Raw genomic sequence first — 23,248 nt, 5'->3', positions numbered from 1 at the left:
ACAGTAATGTGTGGTGTGTGCGAGTATATCACAGAGCTCCACAGCAATAAAACTCACAGTAATGTGTGGTGTGTGCGAGTATATCACAGAGCTCCACAGCAATAAAACGCACAGTAATGTGTAGTTAAACTATCTTGAAAATTCTAAAACATCATCACTATACAAATTGCAATTATTGATAATCATGTTAAACAGTGATCAAAATTTCTACTAGCCATTGGCAGGTGAAAATTTAGCCCTTTTGAGTAGAAATTCACCGCTAGTGAGTGTGCCATGGATCCTCCAGGGTTGCAGTGGCAAGTAACTATTCAGGTCTGGCTAGTAGCCTAGGACTTGAAGTTGCCCTAATGTAGAGTAAATCGATATTAATTTGTGTCAGTATGTGTATTTCATCCTGTAGGATTATGAGACATAAAACCATTTTTTTTTAAATGTTTCCTTTTTATTGCAATTCTTAATTTGACAAATTCCATTAGAACTGCTCCGACATGAATGGCAACATCTTCATCTCCTCGTGTGGCTTTCAATATGCCTGTGATTAAAAAAGAAAGACATTATGAGCACGATACAAACACAGACACACTGCGCACACGATCTATACACATGCAGAACAATATGTAAAATGTTTCGCTGTAAGTCCAGTGTGTCCTACGTTTGCCAGTCTGGAAGATGAAGAGCCGAGAAAATGACTTACCTTTTTACACAGTATCACTGCAGGGATGGCTGTACTGAGAGTACCCATTCTGATCTGTTAGAAGAAAGACAGGAGACGGATCAATATAGGGTGAGGAAACCAAAAATGGTGGGTCTGGGTAGATAACTGTGCTGGCATCTGCTATTTCTGGTCAAGGCAAGTGGATGTGGCAATAGAGTATATCTTTTATTTGGGTATGGGAAGCCGGCAATGCAGAATGTTCGCAACCCCAATTCATGGCAAATGACAGCATACCTCCCAAGTGTCCCTGAGGAACAGTCTCTATTTTAGGACCAATTTCATCTGTACCTCTTTTGGCTTCTAAAGCCCCTCTTTTTTAGGAGCTCCACAGTAGTAATACTCCCAGTAATGTGTCTGAGTGTATAAGAGAGCCCCACAGTAATAATACTCCCAGTAATGTGTCTGAGTGTATAACAGAGCTCCACAGTAATAATACTCCCAGTAATGTGTCTGAGTGTATAACAGAGCTCCACAGCAATAATACTCCCAGTAATGTGTCTGAGTGTATAACAGAGCTCCACAGCAATAATACTCCCAGTAATGTGTCTGAGTGTATAACAGAGCTCCACAGTAGTAATACTCCCAGTAATGTGTCTGAGTGCATAACAGAGCTCCGCAGTAATAATACTCCCAGTAATGTGGCTGAGTGTATAACAGAGCTCCACAGCAATAATACTCCCAGTAATGTGTCTGGGTGTATAACAGAGCTCCACAGTAATAATACTCCCAGTAATGTGTCTGACTGTATAACAGAGCTCCACAGCAATAATACTCCCAGTAATGTGTCTGAGTGTATAACAGAGCTCCACAGCAATAATACTCCCAGTAATGTGTCTGAATGTATAACAGAGCTCCACAGCAATAATACTCCCAGTAATGTGTCTGAGTGTATAACAGAGCTCCACAGCAATAATACTCCCAGTAATGTGTCTGAGTGTATAACAGAGCTCCACAGCAATAATACTCCCAGTAATGTGTCTGAGTGTATAACAGAGCTCCACAGTAATAATACTCCCAGTAATGTGTCTGAGTGTATAACAGAGCTCCACAGCAATAATACTCCCAGTAATGTGTCTGAGTGTATAACTGAGCCCCACAGCAATAATACTCCCAGTAATGTGTCTGAGTGTATAACAGAGCTCCACAGCAATAATACTCCCAGTAATGTGTCTGAGTGTATAACAGAGCTCCACAGCAATAATACTCCCAGTAATGTGTCTGAGTGTATAACAGAGCTCCACAGCAATAATACTCCCAGTAATGTGTCTGAGTGTATAACAGAGCTCCACAGCAATAATACTCCCAGTAATGTGTCTGAGTGTATAACAGAGCTCCACAGCAATAATACTCCCAGTAATGTGCCTGAGTGTATAACAGAGCTCCACAGTAATAATACTCCCAGTAATGTGTCTGAGTGTATAACAGAGCTCCACAGCAATAATACTCCCAGTAATGTGTCTGAGTGTATAACAGAGCTCCACAGTAATAATACTCCCAGTAATGTGTCTTTAAACTACAATAAATGTGTTTAGAAATCAGTCTGCGTAAATAAGACACATTGTTCTTCTAAATTACATTTCTGAAATTACACTCCTGAAATTAAAGTGCCCCTCGTTGCCCATTTGAAATGTTGGGAGGCATGGGATAGGTACCTTCTATAACTACAACCAATGGTGGCAAATTAAGCTCATTGCTTCATGGTGTCTGTTTAGAAATGTGAAACTAGTCACTGGCTGATATTCACTGCAAGGACATTATTCTAACTATTTTAATTAAGGACAATGGCAAAATTCTCCCTCTAATTGCTACAATGAATCATTTTTAAATAAATTCATACTAAATATTGTAAAAAAGAATCATTTTTTCACGTTAAGTTGCTGTTTTCAAACTGTTAACATGTCTAATAGATGTTCCATTTCGGTGTGGAACAATGAGAACCATTTCTTTCTCCATTACCTGGTCTGTAATAAGAAAAAACATAGATTGAGCCATTTTGGACTTTCAGCACCCGCTGGCCCATTAACATTTTAAAGGAGATGTTCACCTTCTTGGACGACACCTGGGCAACAAAGACAAACAAAGCTCTTACACACAGCTGATAGAAAGCAATGAAGGAAAATGGGATGTATTACTCTGGAGATTACTTTAAAAACAAGCAAAAAATAACAACTTTAGACAATGTTCTAAATGTGGCAGGACACCATTAGGCCAGCTGTGCATCTGTGCATTTTATTTTTTATATCGAAATGCTATATTTTTCCTTCCAATCCACTAGTAAAGATGGTGGGGCCAGACAACATTAGTAGAATGTTATTTAAAGAATCTCCAGAGGTTTACCAGCAGATGTTTCAAAGATGGCATTGTGTCTGTGGGCTTCAGAGTGGACAGTCATGGTGTAGTATAACAACTAAGTAGGCAATATGTTAGAAATATTTTCACTTACAGAAATTATATATATATATATGTGCCCATCCGATCTCTCAACTTTAGAGATAGTTCTGTCAGACTCCAACTGCAATGAGAAAGGAAATCCTGTCACTTCGTACAGACACCTTGCTGTTATGATCAAAGTGCAAACAGAGTGCACAATTTAAAGTGATTAGCAAAAAAGGAGGTGGAAAATCAGCATAATTAAAATGGAGCAGACATAGCAAGTGATTGAAACCAACTGAGGAAGCCCCATTACAGGGGTGAAACGCGTTTTGGACCATTCTGCACACTTTGGGACCATAGTGTCCACATGCCACCAAAGACTTTTATACAATTTAATTTTATTGATTTACTTGAATAAAGCATATTTTAGAAGCCACATCTCCAGCATCCTGTGTCCAGGTTACCAGAGGTATACAGCACAGACCGGGAGCAATAGGAGTTGTACCTCCTTTAAGCGTCCTACTACGCTTTCCATCAGAGCCATATGAAGTTAATGGCTCTTTACTTGTGAGTGACACCCCAAATCTCATTACCTTTATATAACTGTACTGGCAATATTGCACCATTGTTCTGTTTTATTTTCACAGATTTATATCAGCTCCACCTTATGTATGTATATATTTCTGTTATGATGTAAGATGGTTTAAAAGCACCTGAGATATATATGACGTGTCGGGAGTCTGTGACATGTAAGGGGTCTGAGAGATTATGAGGGATTGGTATGTCTGCATATGAAGGGTCTTGGCTTGGTATCCTGAGATCTCTACGACGTGTCGGGAGTCTTTGACCAGTGACGCACACATGATCCATGGGGCCCCGGTGCGAAAACTGATCCATGCTCCCCCCACGCTTAGACTGTGTGGGCTGGGGCCGCAACACATGGCAGCAGGCACCTGGTTGCAGGGGTCACAGGGATGTGACCCCTGTGACTGCGGTATGTACACCAGTGCATGCAGATACACATATACTTAAAGGACCACTATAGGCACCCAGATTACTTCAGCTCAATGAAGTGGTCTGGGTGCTAGGTCCCTCTAGTTTTATTCCTGCAGCTGAAAACATAGCAGTTTTAGAGAAACTGCTATGTTTCACTGAGGGTTAATCCAGCCTCTAGTAGCTGTCTCACTGACAGCCACTTGAGGCGCTTCCGCGATTCTCACTGTGAAAATCACAGTGAGAAGACTCTGGACGTCCATAGGGAAGCATTGAGTAATGCTTTCCTGTGACGAAGACAACTTCGCCACTGGCTTTTGGAGGGGCCTACTTGCCAACCTCTTGCCTTGTGACTATGGCCCCTGGGGTGTATGGCCATTTAAAAACTCTATTTGTGTCTATTGGATTTTGGAGCACTGTTTCTGCCCCTTTAAATTGTACTGGAACAGTTCTGCACCTTTGAAATGGAACTTCAGAAAAGTAGTCAAAGTGGCCACCATTCGTATAGTCGAAAACGTGGAGGCGGCCATCTTGTTTAACCGAACGTGGCCAGCAGTGTTTTGCCGTCGAGTTCATGGACATGCGACGGCACGAACACCGCTGAACTTTACCTTCTATGGAACTTCGACGTTTCGATGGGAGTCGAATGGCGTTCGATAATTGGAACGCCACTTTAACATTGGGTATTTTCACGAAGGGCCCCTGTTCGTGCATTCGAATGGAACTCAGTATTGGAAATAGACCAGCCGCACAGCCTAAATCTGTGGAACTATTTTGGGTATGAAATGGGTATGCTTGCGTAATGGGTATGCTTTGGGTATGCTTGCGGTTGGTCAAAAGAGACTTCCAGAAAACGTTTGAACCCCTGCTCTGATCTGGGTGATTTTTGGATATGTTGTTCACCCAGATCAGGGCTATCCAGTGATGTATAATTGGGGATATGTGGTGTTTTGGGGTGTTTTCTGTGTTTTGGGTAAAAATGTGTGTTTTTTGCCTGTGGTAATTGAGTTAGTCCATTGTATACGTTCATTGTATCACAGGCAGAGGGGAGGGGTTGGGTGCAGTAACTGGGCGTGTTCAAATGAAAATACTTTTTATTGGATTGTGCATTTCATCTCCTGTGACCCACAAGGTCCACGTGGGCGGTAACTTTGTGGGGAAATACTGTATAAAAGAAGCAACTGTACCATTAAACCTTCAGATCTGCTTAACCCTCAATACGTAGCCTCGTCTCGTGTTTGTAGGACTCTGCTATATTCACACTGGGGATTGCTATACTTTGTATACTCCCCTGAGCTCTAATCACTTAGCTCTTTTAAGAGCTGTTCCTGTTACACTCTCCTGGAGGAGAGGTCTTCCCCACACGGTCCTGGATGTCAGAGGTTGATCCAGGGTGGAAGGAAGATGGCGAGACTCCAGTGAAGCTATGGCGGTTGTGTAGTCTGCGGTGGTTGTGGTGTCCGGTGCAGTGCTTATAGCCCTCGGAGTCAGCTAGGAAGCATCCATCAATGGAGGTGCCCAGTCGGATGCCAGGTGATCCGTTACATTTCCTATGGGCGGTTTGAATGCGCGCGCTACTCTTGCCGTGCATGCGTATTCGGAGCTGAGAGGCAGATCGTGGCGGAGAGATCCCCAGCAACAAGGGAGCTCGGCGTTGGAAAAAGGTAAGTGCTGAAGAGGTTTTAACCCCTTCAGCCTAGCGGATGGGGGGACCAAAGGACTATATAGTACCAGGAAAACGAGTTTGTGGTCCTTTAATAACAAACATTCAGATACACATACAGACAAACAGATACCCATGCAGACCAAGATATATACATACAGACCCACATACTGGCACAGACAGAGATACACATACATGCAGACACACACTCATAGTGACAGACCCACATACACACTCACTGACAAACATATATACACTCACTAACATACACACATACACAGTAGCTAACAGACACACACATTTACTAACAGACACACACTCAGTGACAGACAGACACATACACACTCACTTACAAAACATACACTGTCACTGACAAACACACACTTACTAAATACATAAAGGGAATCAACACAGTAAAGGAGGAGACTATATTTAAAAGAAGAAAAACTACCATAACAAGAGGACATAGTCTTAAATTAGAGGGACAAAGGTTTAAAAATAATATCAGGAAGTTTTACTTTACTGAGAGGGTAGTGGATGCATGGAATAGCCTTCCAGCTGAAGTGGTAGAGATTAACACAGTAAAGGAGTTTAGGCATGCGTGGGATAGGCATAAGGCTATCCTAACTATAAGATAAGGCCAGAGACTAATGAAAGTATTTAGAAAATTGGGCAGACTAGATGGGCCGAATGTTCTTATCTGCCGTCACATTCTATGTTTCTATGTTAACAGACACCAAACAGACTCAATAACAGACACATACTAACAGACACATACAACCTAAAACACAACCAACACACTCAGTAACAGACACACACTAACACACTCACATTTTTTTTTCCCCCAGTCTCCCTACCTTTGGGAATGCTGAGGGTATTCCAGCTTTCCCTGGGGTCCAGTGGGGCTGCTAAGCGGCCGGTCATTGCAGGCGGAGAGGGAGCACTGACCCTCCTGTTCAGCTCCCTCGCGCGCCGCCTATTGATGCTGGAGCCGGAGTGACGCCATATTCCGGCTCCGGCATCACTGTGGTGCGCGTGAGGGAGCTGGGCAGAGAGAGTTTAGGGGAGAATGCTCCCTTGCGCGTCGGCCCGCCGATTGACGCCACTGCCAGCCTTGGGGGGCCCTGAGGTGGCCAGCTCCTGGGCCCCCCAGGAGAAGAGGCTGGCAAAATGCGGCCGTGGCCACACTGGTGTACATACCCGGGTCGCAGGGCGGCCCCTGCGACCGCTATATGTACGCCAGTGTCTGTGACATATATGGGGTCTGAGACATTAAGAAGGATTGGTATGTGTGCATATGAAGGGTCTTGGATTGGGATGAATATGAGGTATCACACTCTATATATGGTGGGCTAAGAGGAATAGAGGTTTAGGATATATATGAGGACAATATGGCTATGACAGTATTTCATTTACAAACAATGATAGTAAAACTATGAATAAATATACAGATGGAATAATATTGGTATTATGCACAGCGGGGACACATTGTGTCGCCTGTTTCACAGGTTAATAACACCCCATATTCTAGCCAAACATGGTTCCAGTGTCTGCTTTTGTACTGTTAGAGAATAATCCGTTAGAGAATAATCCGTCAGAGAGAATTGTGAATTAACTCCCAGATATCGTAGTCAATAAATTACCTCATAAAGGGATGTGTAATCGTCTGTGTATCCTGAAAAGCATCGGAAGTCTATAACTACCATGCCGGAATCATTATAAGGACCGTTGTAACTGAAAGAGAAAACATAGTGTAACATTAAGAGAGGGCCTGAAAAGCATCGGAAGTCTATAACTACCATGCCAGAATCATTATAAGGACCGTTGTAACTGAAAGAGAAAACATAGTGTAACATTAAGAGAGGGCTGATTAAGCCAGCATTGGGAATGCTGTGAGTGAACACTGTCAATGTACACTCACAGCCCAATCCTTCTTACGGAGTCAGAACATTGGAGTAAAATGGGGTTTAACATCTCTTTTTTTAAATGTAAATAGATGAAGCCCAGTACCTCATGGTAATATTGACTGCAATGATATCTGCTGCTCCGTTAGTGCATTGTGGACTTGTTGTAACGGCAGACACATCGAAAGCAGAGCCGGTTTCTGGAACAACGATGTTGTATTCAGTTGTGGCCTATGGATACAAGTGACAGATTAGACTGGAGGACAGTGTAACCGGCAGTGAGCTAAATAAAAGTTTTCAATGGTTAAAATGCTGCTTGAAATTAATTATATACTCCCTGTGGCGGGAAACCGCCACTAAGTGCCATGCCCACTGAGTATTCAGGTGTTTTATATTTTGTGTCCCCAATGTATACTGTGACGATTTCCCTTGTTAAATATGTGTTTACCCTTGTATTTTGCAATGGACGGTGTATTTTACTTTTCAGCCATGTGGTGGCGCTCCGGCGCATGGAGCACTGTGCGCCGGACAACACTGCTATTCCATTTACCATTCCATTCCGTTACCTCCGCTAACGAGGTGTGAAAACCGCAGACCGCAAGGTAACTAGCAGTGCGTGCTGCCCCTGGGTGGCCGCCTGTTCGTATATCCGAAGGCCACCAGGGGCCAGCATTCATATACTGAACCAGCCTGCACACCCTGTCTTCGGTCCCTGTGTCAGGGACCATCCTACCCCCTCTGAAAGGAGCTGTAATCACTCGCCCCTTGTCCCCCACCTGGGGGATGTCATTATGTATATATGTCTGTGTGTGTATGTCAGTATGAATGTCAGTATGTATATATGTCTGTGTATGTATCTATCAGTGTGTATGTCTGTGTGTATGTCAGTATGTCTGTGTGTGTGTGTGTATGTCTGTGTGTATGTCAGTATGTATGTGTGTATGTATCTACCTGTATGTCTGTGTGTATCTACCTGTATGTCTGTGTGTATGTCAGTATGTATATATGTCTGTGTGTGTATGTCAGTATGAATGTCAGTATGTATATATGTCTGTGTATGTATCTATCAGTGTGTATGTCTGTGTGTATGTCAGTATGTATGTGTGTATGTATCTACCTGTATGTCTGTGTGTATCTACCTGTATGTCTGTGTGTATGTCAGTATGTATATATGTCTGTGTGTGTATGTCAGTATGTATATATGTCTGTGTGTGTATGTCAGTATGTATGTATATATCTATCTATCTATATCTATCCAAACATTTAAACCCCCAACAGCCTAATTTACATACGATAGGTTACATAGATTACTATAGTACAAGGAAGGGTGAAGCAAAGCAGCCAGTTTAAACTGGTCTGGTAGTGTCCCTGGGACAATGCCCTGCTGGAGAACAATGGGACTGGAAAGGGAGAGGGGAAGAGGCACAGATAAGCAATACATTCTCCTCCTCTGTAACTCAGAGATAATTCATTATCTCCAGGTACAGAAAAACACACAATTTACAAACACCCCAAAAGTACCCCCAAGATCCATGGAAACCCCACAACAGTCACATCCTCGGATAGCCCTGATCTGGGTGACCAACTTATTCAAAAATCACCCGATCGGTTCAGTGGTTTGTTTTTTCCATGGAAGTCACATGTCTTTTTGCAGGGGCCATAATCCTGGGGCAAGAGGCTGGCAAGCAGGCCTCTCCAAGTACAAGTAGCGAGGTTACTTTTGCCACAGTGTCTGTCTGTGTGCGCCTGTCAGTGAGTTTCTGTGTATGTCAGTGAGTGTCTGTGTGCGCCTGTCAGTGAGTTTCTGTGTATGGCAGTGAGTGTCTGCCTGTGTGTGTGTCTGTCAGTGAGTGTCTGTCTGTGTGCGCCTGTCAGTGAGTTTCTGTGTATGTCAGTGAGTGTCTGTCTGTGTGCGTCTGTCAGTGAGTTTCTGTGTATGGCAGTGAGTGTCTGCCTGTGTGTGTGTCTGTCAGTGAGTGTCTGTCTGTGTGCGCCTGTCAGTGAGTTTCTGTGTATGTCATTGAGTGTCTGCCTGTGTGCAGGGCCGGCCTTAGGGGTGTGCGAGCTGTGCAGCCGCACAGGGCGCCATGGAGCAGGGGGCGCCCTGCGGCCGCATAGCTCACACAGCAGGGACATTTTAGCCGCAAGGCAAACAAGGCATTTGCCTTGGGCGGCATTTTCCAGGGGGCGGCAAAAAAAAGCCGCCCCCAAATGCCCAAGGCAAATGTCTTGTTAGCCTTGCGGCTAACAGTCATGCTGGGCTGTCGGGCGGCGCTGGCTGGCGGCTGGCGAGGGAGCACTTCCTCTGAGCTGTCTGCTCAGCTCCCTGGCAGAGTGAGGCTGGGAGCCGGAATATGGCGCGCGAGGGAGCTGAGCAGACAGCTCAGAGGAAGTGCTCCCTCGCCAGCCGCCCGCCAGCCAGTGCCGCTCGCCCAGCAGCCACTGGACCACCAGGGAGGAAGAGACACCCCCCCCCCAGCATTCCCAAAGGTAAGGAGGCTGGGGGGGTGGGGGGGTGTTTAAAGAAATTTAAAAAAAATGTGTTAATGTGGGTGAGTGTGTGTGTGTCTGTTAGTGTGTGTCTGTGTCTGTTAGTGTGTGTGTCTGTTAGTGTGTGTGTCTGTTAGTGTGTGTGTCTGTTAGTGTGTGTTTCTGTGAGTGTGTTTGTCTGTTAGTGAGTGTGTGTGTGTTTGACTGTGTGTGTGTGGCTGTCTGCCTGTGTGTGTGTGACTGTTTGCATATGTGTGTGTGTATGTGTGTGCATGACGGTCTGCGTGTGTGTGTGTCTGTCTGTCTGTGTGTGTGTGACTGTCTGCCAGTGTGTGTTTGACTGTTTGTCTGTGTGTGTGACTGTGTGTGTGTGGCTGTTTGCCTCTGTGTGTTTGGCTGTCTGCCTGTGTGTTTGTGTGTGGCTGTCTGTGTGTGACTGCCAGCCTGTGTGTGTGGCTGTCTGCCTGTGTATGTTTGTGTGTGTGACTGTCTGCCTGTGTGTGTGTGTGTGTGTGTGACTGTCTGGGCAGACTAGATGGGCCGAATGGTTCTTATCTGCCGTCACACTCCATGTCTGTGTGTGTGTGTTTGTGTGTGGCTGTCTGTGTATGACTGCCTGAGTGTGTTTGTGTGTGTGTGTGTGTGTGTATGGCTGTCTGCCTGTGTGTGTGTGTGTGACAGGGTGTGTGGGAAGGGGGAAGGAGTGGGGAGGGGGGGACGGGAAGGGGGGGCGCTGTGAAGATTTTTCGCACATGGCGCCCAAATGCCTAAGGCCGGCCCTGCCTGTGTGTGTGTCTGTCAGTGAGTGTATGTATGTATGTCAGTTAGTGTATGTCTGTGTGTGTCTGTTAGTGAGTGTCAGTCAGTGAGTGTGTGTCTGTGTGTCTGTCAGTGAGTGAGTGGCATGAGGGGCCGGCAAAATGGATCTTTGCCTAGGGCGGCAGAAATCCTTGCTTCAAATACCTTTTTCAGGCACAGAAGTTAAGCTCACAGGTCTTTATTTTCCAGGCAAGGATTTTGAATCTTTTTTGAATATAGGAACCACATCTGCCTTTTTTTTTTTTTAAATAACATCAAGACCCCACGACATACTGGAAAGTTACGTGAATATTTTTTTTTTGTTATAAACTTTGATATTACCAATTTATTATTTATCAAGCACAGAGCCACGAATGCTAAAAATGTGAACGGATTCTGTGTACAGTCAGTGGATGTCACTAAATGATTATTATACATCTTATTGTCATGTCCATCCTGGCCACATGTATTTCAGACTCTAAGTCCCCGTAGGTGCAAAGTGACATTGTTACCCCAGAATGTGTTCCCTTGTTACCTGTATCAGGCAGCAGCCCAGCCCAGTGACTTGGGTGTTGTAGTTCCCTGGGATATGAGGAAGGGGGTGTGTCTGTACCAGGAGCCGGTTGTCTTGGTTTAAGGTCACCGCTATGATGTCTTCACTGCCATCATTTACTGTGATATCATGGTGGGAATTTGGCTGAAATATTTTTGTAGCAAATAGAGACAAAGCTTGTAATACGACCACCGTGTCCTGAAAAAGTGAGAATAAATGGTTACAGAGATAGGTCTTTGTCATGCGGTCAATGCATGAACACACACTGAGCTTAATGACTTTGCTCAGAAAATAATGCTGTCCTAAGGAGGGACAATCCAGTCATTAGATTGTTTGTCTATCTAAACATCTCTCTGTCTGTCTGTCTATTGATAAGTCTCTCTCTCTCTCTCTCTCTCTCTGGGATTGCTAGGAGTTGTCTGCAGCTGGTGCCATTCTTTAACTCCAGCTGCTCTCCCACTACATCATTGTGGAAAGAGGGGCAACGTAAAATAGCAGCAGCAGCTGTCCTGGGAGTGTAAGTCCTGCTAACCTTGGGAATGCCAGGACATTTAACCCCACTAACCTTGGGCATGCTTGGACATTTAACCCCACTAACCTTGGGCATGCCTGGACATTTAACCCCGCTAACCTTGGGCATGCTTGGACATTTAACCCCACTAACCTAGGGCATGCTTGGACATTTAACCCCACTAACCTTGGGCATGCCAGGACATTTAACCCCACTAACCTTGGGCATGCTTGGACATTTAACCCCACTAACCTTTGGCATGCCAGGACATTTAACCCCACTAACCTTGGGCATGCTTGGACATTTAACCCCACTAACCTTGGGCATGCTAGGACATTTAACCCCACTAACCTTGGGCATGCTTGGACATTTAACCCCACTAACCTTGGGCATGCCTGGACATTTAACCCCACTAACCTTGGGCATGCTTGGACATTTAACCCCACTAACCTTGGGCATGCTAGGACATTTAACCCCACTAACCTTGGGCATGCTTGGACATTTAACCCCACTAACCTTGGGCATGCTAGGACATTTAACCCCACTAACCTTGGGCATGCTTGGACATTTAACCCCACTAACCTTGGGCATGCTAGGACATTTAACCCCACTAACCTTGGGCATGCTTGGACATTTAACCCCACTAACCTTGGGCATGCTAGGACATTTAACCCCACTAACCTTGGGCATGCCTGGACATTTAACCCCACTAACCTTGGGCATGCCAGGACATTTAACCCCACTAACCTTGGGCATGCTTGGACATTTAACCCCACTAACCTTGGGCATGCTAGGACATTTAACCCCACTAACCTTGGGCATGCTTGGACATTTAACCCCACTAACCTTGGGCATGCCTGGACATTTAACCCCACTAACCTTGGGCATGCTTGGACATTTAACCCCACTAACCTTGGGCATGCCTGGACATTTAACCCCACTAACCTTGGGCATGCCTGGACATTTAACCCCACTAACCTTGGGCATGCTTGGACATTTAACCCCACTAACCTTGGGCATGCCTGGACATTTAACCCCACTAACCTTGGGCATGCTTGGACATTTAACCCCACTAACCTTGGGCATGCTTGGACATTTAACCCCACTAACCTTGGGCATGCTAGGACATTTAACCCCACTAACCTTGGGCATGCCTGGACATTTAACCCCACTAACCTTGGGAATGCCTGGACATTTAACCCCACTAACCTTGGGCATGCTTGGACATTTAACCCCACTAACCTTGGGCATGCTAGGACATTTAACCCCATTAACCTTGGGCATGCCTGGACATTTAACCCCACTAACCTTGGGCATGCTTGGACATTTAACCCCACTAACCTTGGGCGTGCTAGGACATTTAACCCCACTAACCTTGGGCATGCTTGGACATTTAACCCCACTAACCTTGGGCATGCCTGGACATTTAACCCCATTAACCATGGGCATGCTTGGACATTTAACCCCACTAACCTTGGGCATGCTAGGACATTTAACCCCGCTAACCTTGGGCATGCTTGGACATTTAACCCCACTAACCTTGGACATGCCTGGACATTTAACCCCACTAACCTTGGGCATGCTTGGACATTTAACCCCACTAACCTTGGGCATGCTAGGACATTTAACCCCACTAACCTTGGGCATGCTTGGACATTTAACCCCACTAACCTTGGGCATGCTTGGACATTTAACCCCACTAACCTTGGGCATGCCTGGACATTTAACCCCGCTAACCTTGGGCATGCTTGGACATTTAACCCCACTAACCTAGGGCATGCTTGGACATTTAACCCCACTAACCTTGGGCATGCCAGGACATTTAACCCCACTAACCTTGGGCATGCCTGGACATTTAACCCCACTAACCTTGGGCATGCCAGGACATTTAACCCCACTAACCTTGGGCATGCTTGGACATTTAACCCCACTAACCTTGGGCATGCTAGGACATTTAACCCCACTAACCTTGGGCATGCTTGGACATTTAACCCCACTAACCTTGGGCATGCCTGGACATTTAACCCCACTAACCTTGGGCATGCTTGGACATTTAACCCCACTAACCTTGGGCATGCTAGGACATTTAACCCCACTAACCTTGGGCATGCTTGGACATTTAACCCCACTAACCTTGGGCATGCTAGGACATTTAACCCCACTAACCTTGGGCATGCTTGGACATTTAACCCCACTAACCTTGGGCATGCTAGGACATTTAACCCCACTAACCTTGGGCATGCTTGGACATTTAACCCCACTAACCTTGGGCATGCTAGGACATTTAACCCCACTAACCTTGGGCATGCCTGGACATTTAACCCCACTAACCTTGGGCATGCCAGGACATTTAACCCCACTAACCTTGGGCATGCTTGGACATTTAACCCCACTAACCTTGGGCATGCTAGGACATTTAACCCCACTAACCTTGGGCATGCTTGGACATTTAACCCCACTAACCTTGGGCATGCCTGGACATTTAACCCCACTAACCTTGGGCATGCTTGGACATTTAACCCCACTAACCTTGGGCATGCCTGGACATTTAACCCCACTAACCTTGGGCATGCCTGGACATTTAACCCCACTAACCTTGGGCATGCTTGGACATTTAACCCCACTAACCTTGGGCATGCCTGGACATTTAACCCCACTAACCTTGGGCATGCTTGGACATTTAACCCCACTAACCTTGGGCATGCTTGGACATTTAACCCCACTAACCTTGGGCATGCTAGGACATTTAACCCCACTAACCTTGGGCATGCCTGGACATTTAACCCCACTAACCTTGGGCATGCCTGGACATTTAACCCCACTAACCTTGGGCATGCTTGGACATTTAACCCCACTAACCTTGGGCATGCTAGGACATTTAACCCCACTAACCTTGGGCATGCCTGGACATTTAACCCCACTAACCTTGGGCATGCTTGGACATTTAACCCCACTAACCTTGGGCGTGCTAGGACATTTAACCCCACTAACCTTGGGCATGCTTGGACATTTAACCCCACTAACCTTGGGCATGCCTGGACATTTAACCCCATTAACCATGGGCATGCTTGGACATTTAACCCCACTAACCTTGGGCATGCTAGAACATTTAACCCCGCTAACCTTGGGCATGCTTGGACATTTAACCCCACTAACCTTGGACATGCCTGGACATTTAACCCCACTAACCTTGGGCATGCTTGGACATTTAACCCCACTAACCTTGGGCATGCTAGGACATTTAACCCCACTAACCTTGGGCATGCTTGGACATTTAACCCCACTAACCTTGGGCATGCTTGGACATTTAACCCCACTAACCTTGGGCATGCTTGGACATTTAACCCCACTAACCTTGGGCATGCTTGGACATTTAACCCCACTAACCTTGGGCATGCTAGGACATTTAACCCCACTAACCTTGGGCATGCCTGGACATTTAACCCCACTAACCTTGGGCATGCTAGGACATTTAACCCCACTAACCTTGGGCATGCCTGGACATTTAACCCCACTAACCTTGGGCATGCCTGGACATTTAACCCCACTAACCTTGGGCATGCTTGGACATTTAACCCCACTAACCTTGGGCATGCTAGGACATTTAACCCCACTAACCTTGGGCATGCCTGGACATTTAACCCCACTAACCTTGGGCATGCTTGGACATTTAACCCCACTAACCTTGGGCATGCTAGGACATTTAACCCCACTAACCTTGGGCATGCTAGGACATTTAACCCCACTAACCTTGGGCATGCTTGGACATTTAACCCCACTAACCTTGGGCATGCTTGGACATTTAACCCCACTAACCTTGGGCATGCTAGGACATTTAACCCCACTAACCTTGGGCATGCCTGGACATTTAACCCCATTAACCATGGGCATGCTTGGACATTTAACCCCACTAACCTTGGGCATGCTAGGACATTTAACCCCGCTAACCTTGGGCATGCTTGGACATTTAACCCCACTAACCTTGGGCATGCCTGGACATTTAACCCCACTAACCTTGGGCATGCCTGGACATTTAACCCCACTAACCTTGGGCATGCTTGGACATTTAACCCCACTAACCTTGGGCATGCCTGGACATTTAACCCCACTAACCTTGGGCATGCTTGGACATTTAACCCCGCTAACCTTGGGCATGCCAGGACATTTAGCCCCGCTAACCTTGGGCATGCTAGGACATTTAGCCCCGCTAACCTTGAGCATGCTAGGACATTTAGCCCTGCTAACCTTGGGCATGCCTAGACATTTAACCCCACTAACCTTGGGCATGCTAGGAAATTTAACCCCACTAACCTTGGGCATGCTTGGACATTTAGCCCCGCTAACCTTGGGCATGCTAGGACATTTAGCCCTGCTAACCTTGGGCATGCCTAGACATTTAACCCCACTAACCTTGGGCATGCTAGGACATTTAACCCCACTAACCTTGGGCATGCTTGGACATTTAACCCCGCTAACCTTGGGCATGCTAGGACATTTAGCCCTGCTAACCTTGGGCATGCCTAGACATTTAACCCCACTAACCTTGGGCATGCTAGGACATTTAACCCCACTAACCTTGGGCATGCTTGGACATTTAACCCCGCTAACCTTGGTATGCCAGGACATTTAACCCCACTAACCTTGGTATGCCAGGACATTTAGCCCTGCTAACCTTGGTATGTATTTCGCGATAATCTTGGCATCCACTGAACAAGGATTTGTAATTAGTGATTATATTGCACTGTGTTTGTCACACTGTGCTTAATGCAGAATACATTCTTCTGTTTGGCAGAACCAGATTCTGTTCTTCTTGTTTGTTTAAACTCTATGTGGCTATAGTATAAGAATGGGAACATGAGAAGCGAACATTCCTCTACCTTCCGGCAACAAAAAGGTTAGCCTGAGCTTGTGTGTTTCCTTGAATGCAGGAGTGTTTTACTTTGCCCATTTCTCTAACCTGCGAGGAGCAGAATCCGCCTCTTGAATTAAACTGCCGACTGAGCCACAGTGCGATTTTAGTCGAATAGATCAAATCATCATCTGTAAAGACGGGACCATCGAGGATGCTGAGGAGGATATTTGCTGCTATCTCCAGCTCAGATGGGTAGTATCGACAATAGTAGAAAGAACGGACAATGCTAATGTCATCAAGTTCCCAGTGCAATGTGCCATCTGAAGGGCAGGAAAGAGCATTAGTTGGCCAAGATAAATAAATAATGATAGCATGCTTTAATAATTCATTACATGAAATCCTTGGCAGTCCTGCGTCTGTGGGTCATGTTATTCAGCTTTTATCAATATATTTCCTGACAAATGTGCACAGACAAGAGAAACCCTGTTTCTATGCACAGTACTGTGCCGTCTTTATGTAATTAGTTAGGTCGGTAACAGTGAGAGAGCGCAGTTAATATGGCTCCAGTTGTAGCATTTCGTAGCAGCAGTTTACAGATTGTGTGTGGATAACGTTTTAGAAATGTTTTTACAGGACCTGTCTTTTCTCATCTCTAGACTTATATCAGAAGATAAGGAGATGATCGAGAGAATTCGAATTCATACCCTCTGATATGGCTTTCCCTTTAATTTGTTCAAGCAGGATATCTCGGTTTTCCCAGTCCTGGGCTAGTGTCATTGCTCGTAGTATGAGTGATTGAGTATACAGTCCGTTTGAATTCTCATTGATGGCAGACCGTAAGCACCTTAACGCTCCTTCTTGCATTACAATCTGTAAGATAGAATAGGTACATTGTTGTTTGCAGTAATAAAACACCGAGTCTTTGGTGGAATGTGAAATGCGTTTGCAATCAAATGGTTCCCAGGCGATGATGGATGGATCATTATATATTCTGTATTCCTAGTTAACAAGACATGCAGTGTGTTGTACGTGCAGCCCCCACCAGCAAAATGCTTGTATGTACGTAGTGGGCATTGGGATGATGTATTCCCTTCATCCAACCATAAAACCATACATTATCTCAAATAACAACAGACACAACTTCTTGGATAAAACAGTTATTAACACAACTAAATACTGTATAACTCGTTTAACGTATAAAACCGCACATAATGAATATCAGAAATTAACATAAATAATTTGCATATAGTCATACAGTAACCGAAAACGTCCTTGCCAATCTAAGTCCCTCTTCCCAAAGACATATTAAAAAATCCTCTTCCTTATGGGCACCCCACCAGCTGGCTTTTCGCTCGGTGGGGCCCGACCATAATGCTCCCCACCGGTCGGCTTTCAACCCGGTGGGGACACGTCCAACCTGGTACCCCTTCAGGTTCACCGTAAGAGTCAGGGGGAGGGGGAGACCTGGTCATTATCCCCCTTATTCATCTAACCTGCAAACCATCTCCCCTTATTTTGCAAGGGCATGCCCCCTCCTCACTGTGACAATACCCCGGGCCTAAAGCACAGAGGCAGGGTGGGCAGGAAACTGTTGCTGGCCCGGCTCCTACTTGGCACTGAGGTCAGTCTAATCTGTCACTACCCACTTCCTCACATCTCACACTCCCACATGTAGCATATAGCCAATCATGCTTCATCCATCCCACACTCATACATGTGCCCCTGTCCGCTAAGCTGCGCACTCTCCCTGGGGCCTAAATGCTTAATAAGCTTTGTGCTAAACTTTTTAAATACATTTTACATTTAGTACAGTGTGGAAGAGAATGATTTGTTTTGATTATAAATTGGGATAATTGTTTCTTCTTAACAGCCATAATCTATACCTTGTCATACTTTATTGGGGAGGAGGCGATTATTTCACAGACAACTAATAACTGTGGGACACGGGAATATCTCCATAATCCAATTTATTATTATAACGCTATACAATCTATAGCAATGACTCAGGTCTTAGCATATGATCCAGTCCACATGGGTGGTTAATAGCTCTTAGTCAGGACTAGTATCGGCCTTGAGTGTAGGGGATTAGGTAGGTCTAGCAACATTCGGAGAGGTCTAGAGTATAACTTGAAGAATCAAGCACAGCCATGATTGTGCCTGGAGTCAGATGGTGGAGATGGATCAACGACTAAGGCAGTGGAAGGCATTCCGTCCTTTTTCCTACCAGGATAATATTTTATGCTGTGGAGGAAATAGTGCATTTCTGTTCCCAGATGAGGAGGAATGTCTTTATACAATATGAATTTATTATATGCCCCCCACTTACCCCAATCAGACTGTCATTAGTCTCTGATATTGTAATGGACATATGAGCCGTGAAGAGGACACTGGGATTTTCCACGGCCTGTGTAAAATACAGTAAGTGTTGTCAATAGATACACATACAAACTTAGCTACAATAAAGGCCATAAACACATTTAACATTTAGTGAAAGAAATGTTTCAATGGCAAAGTGTGCAATGTCAAGTATAATATAAAATAATTATTAAATGCCTCCCAGTTTGAGACCCAAGTCTCCCTGTCCGTCTATCTTACTCCGTAGTCCTATGTATACATAGCGCAGTACTATTATTGAATACCTCCCCCTTTGAGAACCAAGTCACCCTGTCCCTCTCTCTTACTCCACAGTCCTACGTACACATAGCTCAGTACTATTATTGAATACCTCCCCCTTCGAGAACCAAGTCTCCCTTTCCCTTTAACTTACTCCGTAGTCCTACGTACATCTAGCTCAGTACTATTATTGAATACCTCCGCCCTTTGAGAACCAAGTCTCCCTTTCCCTCTAACTTACTCCGTAGTCCTACGTACACATAGCTCAGTACTATTATTGAATACCTCACCCTTTGAGAACCAAGTCTCCCTGTCCCTCTATGTTACTCCGTAGTCCTACGTACATCTAGCTCAGTATTATTATTGAATACCTCCCCCTTTGAGAACCAAGTCTCCCTGTCCGTCTATCTTACTCCATAGTCCTACGTACACACAGCTCAGTACTATTATTGAATACCTCCCCCTTTGAGAACCAAGTCTCCCTGTCCCTCTATGTTACTCCGTAGTCCTACGTATACATAGCTCAGTACTATTATTGAATACCTCCCCCTTTGAGAACCAAGTCTCCCTGTCCGTCTATCTTACTCCATAGTCCTACGTACACACAGCTCAGTACTATTATTGAATACCTCCCCCTTTGAGAACCAAGTCTCCCTGTCCCTCTATCTTACTCCATAGTCCTACGTACACACAGCTCAGTACTATTATTGAATACCTCCCCCTTTGAGAACCAAGTCTCCCTGTCCCTCTATCTTACTCCGTAGTCCTACGTACACATAGCTCAGTACTATTATTGAATACCTCACCCTTTGAGAACCAAGTCTCCCTGTCCCTCTATCTTACTCCGTAGTCCTACGTACACCTAGCTCAGTACTATTATTGAATACCTCCCCCTTTAAGAACCAAGTCTCCCTGTCCCTCTATCTTACTCCGTAGTCCTACGTACACATAGCTCACTACTATTATTGAATACCTCCCCCTTTGAGAGCCAAGTCTCCCTGTCCCTCTATCTTACTCCGTAGTCCTACGTACACATAGCTCAGTACTATTATTGAATACCTCACCCTTTGAGAACCAAGTCTCCCTGTCCCTCTATCTTACTCCGTAGTCCTACGTACACCTAGCTCAGTACTATTATTGAATACCTCCCCCTTTGAGAACCAAGTCTCCCTGTCCCTCTATCTTACTCCATAGTCCTACGTACACACAGCTCAGTACTATTATTGAATACCTCCCCCTTTGAGAACCAAGTCTCCCTGTCCCTCTATCTTACTCCGTAGTCCTACGTACACATAGCTCAGTACTATTATTGAATACCTCACCCTTTGAGAACCAAGTCTCCCTGTCCCTCTATCTTACTCCGTAGTCCTACGTACACCTAGCTCAGTACTATTATTGAATACCTCCCCCTTTGAGAACCAAGTCTCCCTGTCCCTCTATCTTACTCCATAGTCCTACGTACACACAGCTCAGTACTATTATTGAATACCTCCCCCTTTGAGAACCAAGTCTCCCTGTCCCTCTATCTTACTCCGTAGTCCTACGTACACACAGCTCAGTACTATTATTGAATACCTCCCCCTTTGAGAACCAAGTCTCCCTGTCCCTCTATCTTACTCCGTAGTCCTACGTACACACAGCTCAGTACTATTATTGAATACCTCCCCCTTTGAGAACCAAGTCTCCCTGTCCCTCTATCTTACTCCGTAGTCCTACGTACACACAGCTCAGTACTATTATTGAATACCTCCCCCTTTGAGAACCAAGTCTCCCTGTCCCTCTATCTTACTCCGTAGTCCTACGTACACACAGCTCAGTACTATTATTGAATACCTCCCCCTTTGAGAACCAAGTCTCCCTTTCCCTCTATCTTACTCCGTAGTCCTACGTATACATAGCTCAGTATTATTATTGAATACCTCCCCCTTTGAGAACCAAGTCTCCCTGTCCCTCTATCTTACTCCGTAGTCCTACGTACACACAGCTCAGTACTATTATTGAATACCTCCCCCTTTGAGAACCAAGTCTCCCTGTCCCTCTATCTTACTCCGTAGTCCTACGTACACATAGCTCAGTACTATTATTGAATACCTCCCCCTTTGAGAACCAAGTCTCCCTGTCCCTCTATCTTACTCCGTAGTCCTACGTACACATAGCTCAGTACTATTATTGAATACCTCCCCCTTTGAGAACCAAGTCTCCCTTTCCCTCTATCTTACTCCGTAGTCCTACGTATACATAGCTCAGTATTATTATTGAATACCTCCCCCTTTGAGAACCAAGTCTCCCTGTCCCTCTATGTTACTCCATAGTCCTACGTACACACAGCTCAGTATTATTATTGAATACCTCCCCCTTTGAGAACCAAGTCTCCCTGTCCCTCTATCTTACTCCGTAGTCCTACGTACACACAGCTCAGTACTATTATTGAATACCTCCCCCTTTGAGAACCAAGTCTCCCTGTCCCTCTATCTTACTCCGTAGTCCTACGTACACATAGCTCAGTACTATTATTGAATACCTCCCCCTTTGAGAACCAAGTCTCCCTGTCCCTCTATCTTACTCCGTAGTCCTACGTATACATAGCTCAGTATTATTATTGAATACCTCCCCCTTTGAGAACCAAGTCTCCCTGTCCCTCTATGTTACTCCATAGTCCTACGTACACACAGCTCAGTATTATTATTGAATACCTCCCCCTTTGAGAACCAAGTCTCCCTGTCCCTCTATCTTACTCCGTAGTCCTACGTACACACAGCTCAGTACTATTATTGAATACCTCCCCCTTCGAGAACCAAGTCTCCCTTTCCCTCTAACTTACTCCGTAGTCCTACGTACATCTAGCTCAGTATTATTATTGAATACCTCCGCCCTTTGAGAACCAAGTCTCCCTTTCCCTCTAACTTACTCCGTAGTCCTACGTACACATAGCTCAGTACTATTATTGAATACCTCACCCTTTGAGAACCAAGTCTCCCTGTCCCTCTATGTTACTCCGTAGTCCTACGTACATCTAGCTCAGTATTATTATTGAATACCTCCCCCTTTGAGAACCAAGTCTCCCTGTCCGTCTATCTTACTCCATAGTCCTACGTACACACAGCTCAGTACTATTATTGAATACCTCCCCCTTTGAGAACCAAGTCTCCCTGTCCCTCTATGTTACTCCGTAGTCCTACGTATACATAGCTCAGTACTATTATTGAATACCTCCCCCTTTGAGAACCAAGTCTCCCTGTCCGTCTATCTTACTCCATAGTCCTACGTACACACAGCTCAGTACTATTATTGAATACCTCCCCCTTTGAGAACCAAGTCTCCCTGTCCCTCTATCTTACTCCATAGTCCTACGTACACACAGCTCAGTACTATTATTGAATACCTCCCCCTTTGAGAACCAAGTCTCCCTGTCCCTCTATCTTACTCCGTAGTCCTACGTACACATAGCTCAGTACTATTATTGAATACCTCACCCTTTGAGAACCAAGTCTCCCTGTCCCTCTATCTTACTCCGTAGTCCTACGTACACCTAGCTCAGTACTATTATTGAATACCTCCCCCTTTGAGAACCAAGTCTCCCTTTCCCTCTATCTTACTCCGTAGTCCTACGTACACATAGCTCACTACTATTATTGAATACCTCCCCCTTTGAGAGCCAAGTCTCCCTGTCCCTCTATCTTACTCCGTAGTCCTACGTACACATAGCTCAGTACTATTATTGAATACCTCACCCTTTGAGAACCAAGTCTCCCTGTCCCTCTATCTTACTCCGTAGTCCTACGT

At 45.3% G+C, this 23,248-nt stretch overlaps 1 protein-coding gene across 1 annotated transcript in view; it reads right to left on the bottom strand.

Moving 5' to 3' along the window:
• Positions 1–481: 481 nt before the first annotated feature.
• LOC134575060 (ovostatin-like) overlaps positions 482–23,248 on the bottom strand; it is a 96,759-nt gene continuing 73,992 nt past the window's right edge. The window contains exons 27-36 of the mRNA XM_063434196.1: positions 19,179–19,256; positions 17,557–17,722; positions 16,958–17,172; positions 11,472–11,687; positions 7,755–7,879; positions 7,388–7,478; positions 3,159–3,227; positions 2,672–2,774; positions 695–748; positions 482–532 (exon numbers count right to left, since the gene is read on the bottom strand). Of these exons, the coding sequence (XP_063290266.1) occupies positions 699–748; positions 2,672–2,774; positions 3,159–3,227; positions 7,388–7,478; positions 7,755–7,879; positions 11,472–11,687; positions 16,958–17,172; positions 17,557–17,722; positions 19,179–19,256 (1,113 nt within the window). The 3' untranslated portion in view covers positions 482–532; positions 695–698. The remainder of the gene's footprint in view (positions 533–694; positions 749–2,671; positions 2,775–3,158; positions 3,228–7,387; positions 7,479–7,754; positions 7,880–11,471; positions 11,688–16,957; positions 17,173–17,556; positions 17,723–19,178; positions 19,257–23,248) is intronic.

The sequence above is a fragment of the Pelobates fuscus genome, chromosome 10 (genome assembly GCF_036172605.1).
Source record: "Pelobates fuscus isolate aPelFus1 chromosome 10, aPelFus1.pri, whole genome shotgun sequence".
Lineage (NCBI taxonomy): Eukaryota > Metazoa > Chordata > Amphibia > Anura > Pelobatidae > Pelobates > Pelobates fuscus.
The sequence above is the reverse complement of the archived record's forward strand: the minus strand, read 5'-3'. Positions and strand labels throughout refer to the sequence as shown.